Here is an 8,983-nt window from a genome sequence, read left to right on the forward strand (position 1 = left end):
GGTTTTTAGGAAAATTTAATTTCATTTCAATTTAATCATTTGTTTAACAATATTTACCAATTATTTAATATTTAGTTTTAGTATTTTTGTTATGGTTAGGATATTGTAGTTTTGGTAAATTTTTGTAAAAATGGGGACATTCCGTGAATAAATAAATAAATAAATCTTTTGTCCAACCTCCAAGGAAGTGTGAATAAATTTTTCCAACATTATTATTACATTATCCATACTATCAGCTATAAGGACAATGTTATCTGCGAATCTCAAATGACTGAGCTTCTCTCCATTGATGTTGATACCATGTTCATTCAAATCTGCTTTCTTACATGTTCTTAAAGCATTGTGAATAGCTTTAGAGATAGTATCTCTTTGTCATACTCCTCGCTGAATACAGAATTTATTTGTATCATGTTCTGATAGTCTTACGTTAGCTGTGGCATTTTGGTAGAATATATTTGACTAGGTTAGTATAGAGATGGTCTATTCAGCATTCTGTCAATGCTTTTAAAATTATTTGCTGGCTTATGGTATCAAATGCTTTCTCGTAGTTCATGAATATCAGTGACAATGGTTTTTTGTATTCTGCAGACTTCCCTATCAGATTCTTTATCGATAGTAGGTAGTAGTTAGTGCTGTATTCTAATCTAAATCCAGTTTATTCACTAGGCTACATACTAAATGGAAAATACATAATAACTGTTTTTTGTATATTTTGAGTCCTGTATGTATTTTCCTCAGTATATAATAAACTGCTTCTCCAGCTTTAAATATATTTTAATCTTTTTCTCAAAATTGACTAAGTATTTGTTTCTTTAGGTAACCTGATATGTTTGCTTCCTACTTTATCCTGATCTGTTTTTGAATTGATTCAATAGGTCATTATATTTGCAAGCACCTTTAAAACCATCAAGTGATTTCATCTTTTTTTATCTATCTGATCTTGTTTTATAATTGAAATATTTGTGATACTATAAGAAAGTATGTTATTTTATTACCCTTCATCTCTGTAATTCAGAAATGAATAAATATAGAAGTATTACGATAAAACTGTTGGCTACAGTATGACCTCTTTACATCAGACAGCTTCAAGGAAAAAAATAAATATTAAACTCTAGTATCACAATTGGTTCCCAATTTATGTGATAACTATTTTAAAATACTGGGCCTTCATTGTTAAATTATTCAACTGTTTTCAAAACACTCTATTTTTGAAAATAATTTTAAACAACCAAAAATGTGTGTTTTAGTTCAGTATTGAATACTCAGAAAGTCTATAAAATATACTTAGAACAATTTTCAAATTTAACCTTAGTATACAAATGTACTAAAAACATAATTAAAGTCAAGAAAACTTGTTTCTTTTTAATGTTACTTATTATTTTTCAAAATAATGAATGCTTTAACTTTTGAATTCTACAAAAAAATTGAAATACATGACCCAAATTGTGTATTAGGTAGATATAAATATGAATTATAACCTTAATCTTGAATTTTCCATATAGGTAATTATTAGTAGGTGGAAATGTTTAATTTATAATAATATACAAAACCATCCTTTAAAGGTGACTTGATGACTACATTTACTGCTTTAATCATCAAAAAACCATTATCATTACAACATTTGTACAATAATAAACAAAGGCTACAATCAACTAAACTACATGTTGGACACTGGAATTTGAACTGCAATAATAAAAATATAAATAAAAGTGGCTGTAAGTATAGGTATTCCTTCAAGGTAAATACTTCACTGATTTACTGATGGGTGATTTCTAAAATGAGGTAAATTTAGGTCACTGGAGTTTTATATTTTACATAATACAAAAGACTTATTAATATATACTTTGTTATAATGAGAATGATAAATGAATTTCTTTATGTAAATGTATTCTACTGTTATCATAAACTCATGACATAAGCATCTATACTATTACAAAATGTGGAGAGGAATCTTTTCAAACAGTGCCACTTAAAAAACTTGCGATTTGTACAATCTTAGCAGTGGCCGAATCGTCTAAATCGGTTTCTTAAAATATAACGAGCTTACTGCTGAAAATGTTTCATTTTTATTATTGGTGGATAGGATGTGGAATACGTCAATACGTTAAACTCTCACCTTTGAATTTAAGCTCATGTTGGGGTTCTATTTGCAAAACTTGCTCTGGCTTGGACATTATTTAACTTAACACTTGAAAACTAAAACACAAAATATACTCAAATTACTAGGATTTCTATACTTTTATAACCCAGTGACAGATCCCGGTTATACTGCACTTTTTGTAACGTTCAATACGCACAATCCAAGAATTTGACATTGACAGAATGACGCTATTGACATAATTGTCGTTAGTAGATTCAAATTTATTTTCTTATTAATTTTTTCTCTTATAATTAAACTAATTGTGTTTAATTGTACATTGTAATTGTAATTGTACATGTAAGTAAATATTGTTATTAAATGTTTTAATATTCAAATTCAACTTATACCATCGCGTTTATAAAGATGATGCGATTAATACTTTACAATTGTAACAAAAAAGATCAATAACATTATTGAAATAGTAACTATTAAAATTTTAATATTATAAAATCATTATACCATCATTAGGGTCTACTAATTTTAAATATGAATGATATTTTTTAAAATAAGAATTAAAAAGTACGCGCTTTGGCGCCATCTTTTGTATAGTATTCCAATTTATATTGACTTCAGTTTTCAACCTGTCGATGGCGCTAATAGGTAAATTACTGTGTGTAATATTACATTTTATTTTTTGGCGGGTTGGTCCTGTTTTTGAAAGTAAGTCGGAATGAAATTTATTGCAAAATCTCAGTTTTATAAATATACCCGACTAAACAACTCTAACGCTTTATATATATTTTTTATGATATAGTGACATGTGCTTTTGTGTTGATGACAAATAGTGGTTGTGATTGTGAAAACAATTTGTGAGCAATATTTTTAAGGTCAGTATATTACGTTACAGTCTGTAAAATAGGAAAATATTATTTATGTTAGGTGATATTAAATTAATTTGTCCACTTTGATGCATTATACATTTCGTTAAAAATGTCTTTATTGTAAAAGTTAAGTTGAAAATTAAATGATTAATTTCACAACTATAATATAGACCAGTGGTCGCCAACCTGTCGATCGCGAGCTACCCGTAGCTCGCGGAGGCAATTCTGGTAGGTCTCACAACGATTTTAATTTAAAAAATACAAACTGCAAAAATCAGAGAAGCTTCCGAAAATTCCACAAAAAAATCTAATTGTCATAATATTAAACATAAACAGCGTCAACGTTGCGGTGAGCGATCTGCCCCTGACGCCGTCAAGCTAGAATCGGCTATTTATAGAACCGACCAGCCGCCATTGCGCTTAGTTTAAAACTGAACGCGTAACCAACGTCCAGCGGTTGGGTTAGTAGAGAACAACAAAAATAATATTATGGCAAGCAGTTGTAAGAAGGTAAAGACATACCACTTTCATTCGGAATGGGAAGAACAATACTTTTTTACAGAAGTTAAAGATAAAAATGTGTGTTTGTTATGTAATACTTCGGTCTCCGTTGCTAAAAAAGGAAATATTGAGAGACATCATAAAACTGTACATTCTAATTTTAAAAAATCATTCCCACTACATTCTGCAGCCAGAAAGGAGAAACTAAAACAGTTAAAAAAACAGTTAATTGGACAACAATCAATATTTTTAAGAACAGTCGACAAAAATAAGGCTGCAACTGAAGCATCGTACCGTGTGTCCCAGATAATTGCACAAAAAAAGAAGACGGGGAAATGATAAAACAGGCGATTTTAGAAGCTGCTGATTCGTTATTTGCCAACTTTAGAAATAAAGACGAGATAGTTTCAGCTATAAAATCTATGCAACTTTCTGCTAATACAGTGATGAGACGTGTAGAAGTAATGAGCAATGATATTTTTTTACAGTTAAGAACTGACTTAGATAACTGTGTTTATTTTTCACTTCAACTGGATGAATCAACAGATGTCGTTGACACTGCCCAGATGGCCGTGTTCGTCAGGATGGTTTTTAGTTATTTTACGATTAAAGAAGATCTTTTGAAGTTCATTCCACTGAAAGGACACACTACTGGACAGGAGTTGTTTTCTCATTTAAAAAATATTATTTCTTCCGAGAAAATTTCAATATCGAAAATGGTAGGCTTGACAACCGATGGCGCTCCAGCTATGGTGGGTTGTGATAAGGGTCTGGTCTCGTTATGTCGTAAAGATGAAACTTTTCCGCAATTTCTCTGTTACCACTGCATTATCCATCAGCAAGCATTATGTGGAAATTTCCTGAAACTAAACAACGTTATGAAACTGGTGGTAAAAATTGTGAACAAGATTAGAGCTCAAGCGTTACAAAGAAGATTATTCGGAACCTTGGCCGATAAAGTTGACTGTCAATACGAGGACCTACTCCTTCACTCTGAAGTCCGATGGTTAAGTAGAAGACGGGTGCTGAAACGTTTTAATGATGTCCTATGTGTCATAATTCAATTTTTCAAACAACGCGATGAACCGACTCCGGAACTAGAAAATTCAATCTGGCTTAGAGATTTTGGTTTTCTCATGGACATTACAGAGAAATTAAACGAACTTAATTTGCAGCTTCAGGGGAGAGACAAAGAACTAGCGGAAATGATTTCTGATATAAAAGCATTTATCAAAAAGCTGAAGTTTTGGGAACAAAACCTAATTAACAGCGATTCCAAGCATTTTCCTATTCTTTCAGAAAAAATATCTCAAAATCCATTAGAACCCTATGACAACAAATATCATGTAGAAATAATACCCCGAAGAGTAACTTCAAAAATCGCTTTAAGGATTTCAATGAAATGGCTTTAGTAGCGCAGTTTGTTGTTTCACCCTTTATGGAAATTGATATCCAGCAGTTTGCAGCTTGTGTTATGCAGAACTTTGGCGAAGACATCGCTGCAACAGAAATGGAAGTCATTGAGTTTCAAAATGATTTAGCCTTAAAATCGTTAGTCTCAAGTACTGAACGTATCTGGCCTATTGTAAGTAAAGACAAATATTCAGTTCTATGCCGTGTTGCCTTGAAAGTGAAAGCATTATTCAGTTCAACCTATTTGTGTGAATCTTCTCTTTCCAATATGAAGTTTATTAAGAACAAATATCGCAATCGACGTACAGATGAATATTTGGATAATTGTATTCGAATGGCTGTATCAAATTATATTGCAAACATTAAAAAAATTATCGATGAGTCTGAGTGTTAGCCTTCTCATTAAACGCGCTTTTTTATTTTTCAATGTTTATGTTTATGATAGTGCGTTACTTTTTTTAACTATTATTTTTAAATTATACGTGACATGCCGTTGTGGCTGGATAAAAGTTTGTGTTTATTTTTCAAATACCTTCGTTTGATAGGTAGGAATGTAGCTATGAACAAGTACGTACTAGTAATATTAGTTATTTTGTTATTAGTTTATTATTAGTACCTATGTATTATGTATTACCAGTTAAACAGTAAAATAAATACATATAATGATATATTAACTGTGGATTATTTCATTTACGTTGCGTTACGTGGCTTCCGTGTGGGTAGCTCGCTGTTTATTCCAAAATTAACAAAGTAGCTCAACACATTGAAGAGGTTGGCGACCACTGATATAGACAATATCAATTTTAAATACGACAATCAAATCGATCGTTGAGCATAAAAAACAGTTTTCTTCCAGGACAGGTATACGTGATTTATTGACAATAATATAAAAGAATATTGGTTTTGTTCTTGTTTGATTTCTTTCAAACTTGATTAGGCCATCAAAAAATAGCTTTAGACCCTTATTAAACCGGTGTTCTTAATATAGCTATAAACCTTAAAATTGTAAACTGGCTAGTATATAACGTGTTACTTATATACTTACTTCATATTTAATTGGTCTTGTATTTGGAAAAACTTGTTCTTTTATGCTGTTTCATTAGGTTCCCCCTTTGTTTCTATACATGCTGTTTAACAGTTATATCCACTAGGAGATCTTTCTATCTTTCTGCAGAGTTCCCTTTGAATAAGAGAAGTTTGTACTTAGTCTACCAAACTGATATACCACCAAACTGAGTCCCAAATCTTCCAAAGAACTATTTGCTAGTTTTTAGTCAAGGTTATAGCAGTTATAAATCGTCAGTGCATTTATACCTGCTGACACATAAGGCAAAAAAAACGAGTCAAAGGTGATCTTTTGCTGGTCCGTAAGACACTTTTAGTTTCTGACGCAAATTTTTTACTTCGTTTTTCTTTCATAGGTAGTCTGGAGATATTTCACACTTGTTTTTCCTTAATGTACATACTGATGTCAATCCATAACTTTGGAGCGACAAAGAATTACTAGATAACCAATTATTAAACATTTCTTCGAGAGTTTTTCAATGGTTTCCTCACAAGTTCGAGAACTACATCTTATGGTTTGCTACTTGCTGCAACATATATCTCTAAAATGACAACATAAACTGTTTTTTAATGTACCAGTGTAAAAACTTTCAGGACGTCTTCCTCGGCTTATTGGTTACATATTGATTGAATTTGATACGGTCTTTAAAATATTTTAACGTTTCATCAATGGTCAAAGATGCTGCGAAGGTGTGTACAATTGTTTAAATTTATCAATCGGTGATAAAAATCGGTCCAAATTGGGGCCAATTTGACGATACGGCATCTTTTTTCTGTTCTAGTTTTCTTGTCAAATCGGAAGCAGTCTAGTAAAAAGTGAAAATGACAATACCGATGCCATCTGAATTCCTTCACTCTCTTCTGGGCTGCAAAGCTGCTCTTTTCACATTTAAAAAGGCTTTTTAATGTTTGTCGATAGGACACTCTGATTAAAAGATATCGAATTTTTACAGTCAAGTTGATACAAATTTTATTTAAAATTGGATTCGCTCGCGTAGGTACCTGGCATTGGAAATCACCGGCATCTTCAAGCTTTGTTTCTAAGAGGATGGTTTATTCTACATAAAAAGTGCTAATAAACATTTTTTTTAATTATCTCAGCTACATTTATTTAAAACAGTTTTTCTACTGCGTACAGAATCTCGGTAAATCGATTTTTTCCGTTTTCCCCCTAAGAGGTGGAGTTTTAGAGAGAAGCCGGCGGGAAAAGTGGTAAACGTTTTTGAATCTTTTTTGAGGTCCCACAATTGACATTCTCTGCAAAATTCAGCTTGTTCGTAGGGATTTTAGAGGTTCAGTGGAATTTTTGTCTCTGACGACTGGAGCACAGAATAAATAACAATCAGAATGACCACTCTCACATGCCGCCTTTGAAGTGTGTCAGCACGCGATGGCCATATTTTAAACGGAAACATAGACTCGGATTGAGAAATTTGTGACAAACTACTATAGAACGGTAATTTAAATTTTTAGAGATTAATATAATAATATAATAATAATATTTAATTAATTATTATTAATAATAATAAAAGCAATATCAGAGGAACAACAGGGTATATCAATAAATGGAAAAATCTTAAACAACATAAGATTCGCAGACGACACCGCTGTTTTTGCAGACAGTCTAGAAGCATTGCAACGCTTAGTAAATAGATTACATCAAGTCAGTATCAAATATGGACTACAAATGAACGTTAAGAAAACCAGTAATGCACCTAAAATTTGCCTCTAAGGGGGGGTTTTGAAATTTTTCTTATGATGCTACCTCCATTTTGAGTCCTTAAAATGTGTGAATAACAGTGTCGGAATAGAGACCTGGGGGGGGGGGGGGTTTAACCCCCAAAACCCCCCCTGGGTGCGCCACTGAAGAAAACCAAGTTCGTGATTATTTCTAAGCAACATACAGTAGGAAGGCTAGATATCGAGGGAAAACAAGTAGAAAGAGTGAATAACTACAAATATCTGGAAACCTGGGTAAATGAAAACAATGACCAAGGTAGAGAAATAAGGAAACTCATTGAAATTACAAGACAAGCATTTATAAAAATGAAACCAACGTTTGTCAATCGAGACCTTCCTCTGGATCTGAGGATAAGAGCCTTAAGATGCTACGTGTTCTCGACTTTGTTGTATGGAATGGAAAGCTGGACACTAAAAGTGGATAACATAAAGAAGTTGGAATCATTTGAGATGTGGTGCTATAGAAGGATTTTGAAAATACCATGGACCCAACGAGTTACAAATGCAGAAGTGTTAAGAAGGCTACAAAAGGATTGCGAGGTCATAAAGCACATCAAAACAAGAAAGCTGGAATATTCAGGCCACATTACCAGAGGTGCAAAATATGAGATATGAAGGCTCATAATGCAAGGTAAAATCAAGGATAAAAAATCCATAGGAAGACGAAGAATTTCCTGGCTGAGAGACCTAAGAGAGTGGTATAGTTGCAGCTCAGTTGATCTTTTTAGAGCAGCCACCAATAAGGTACGGATAGCTGTGATGATAGCCAACCTCTGATAGGAGAAAGAACTACAAGAAGAAGAAGAAATTTGAAATATTTTAATCTATTCTTCAACTAAAAGTACGAATAAAATAGTGCATATTACGTCTATGTTTGCCGTAAATAAATTAAACCGGGTTAATTGTTCTATGTACACCAGATAAAATTTCACTGAACAGCACTGGTTCCATTAAAACATGGCTGATTCCGTCTGCGCAAATGAGATGCGCGTACTTATCTTGACAAGCAGAGTGGGCAGTCTGATTGTTTATTATTCTGTGACTGTAGTATATATGAAAAAACAGTTTAAAATAATAAAAAACGAAAATTGTTTGTAAAACATACTAATTTATACATTTACAGTAAAATATCGAATCATTTCTAACCAGTATGAAACTTGGTCTAGTTGTCCTTTCTAGAAGTGAACGATCCCAATTTTTGCGTCCCTCGAAAGTTAATGTAGTTTTCACGGCACCCGAAGTGTCCTTGTGATCTCGTTAATGGTCGTCAGTCCATCTAGTTAGTGGGTGTCCTCTGCTCCGT

At 32.6% G+C, this 8,983-nt stretch overlaps 2 protein-coding genes across 2 annotated transcripts in view; one reads left to right on the forward strand and one right to left on the reverse strand.

Annotated features, from left to right (window-relative positions):
- LOC140449819 (vesicle-associated membrane protein-associated protein B-like) overlaps window positions 1-2,301 on the reverse strand; it is a 36,291-nt gene extending 33,990 nt beyond the window's left edge. The window contains exon 1 of the mRNA XM_072543180.1: window positions 2,117-2,301. Coding sequence (XP_072399281.1) covers window positions 2,117-2,174 — 58 coding nt within the window. The 5' untranslated portion in view covers window positions 2,175-2,301. The remainder of the gene's footprint in view (window positions 1-2,116) is intronic.
- Window positions 2,302-4,864: 2,563 nt separating this feature from the next.
- On the forward strand, window positions 4,865-5,269 carry LOC140449088 (SCAN domain-containing protein 3-like). The gene has a single exon (XM_072542250.1). The coding sequence runs from the start codon at window positions 4,865-4,867 to the stop codon at window positions 5,267-5,269; it is 405 nt and encodes a 134-aa protein (XP_072398351.1).
- Window positions 5,270-8,983: the final 3,714 nt, after the last annotated feature.

The sequence above is a fragment of the Diabrotica undecimpunctata genome, chromosome 1, assembly GCF_040954645.1.
Source record: "Diabrotica undecimpunctata isolate CICGRU chromosome 1, icDiaUnde3, whole genome shotgun sequence".
In the NCBI taxonomy this organism is placed as follows: Eukaryota; Metazoa; Arthropoda; class Insecta; order Coleoptera; family Chrysomelidae; genus Diabrotica; species Diabrotica undecimpunctata.

What these genes read in the sequence shown, in the direction of transcription:
- LOC140449088 (XM_072542250.1), top strand. Translation starts at nt 4,865, where the DNA reads ATGGCTTTAGTAGCGCAGTTTGTTGTTTCACCCTTTATGGAAATTGAT.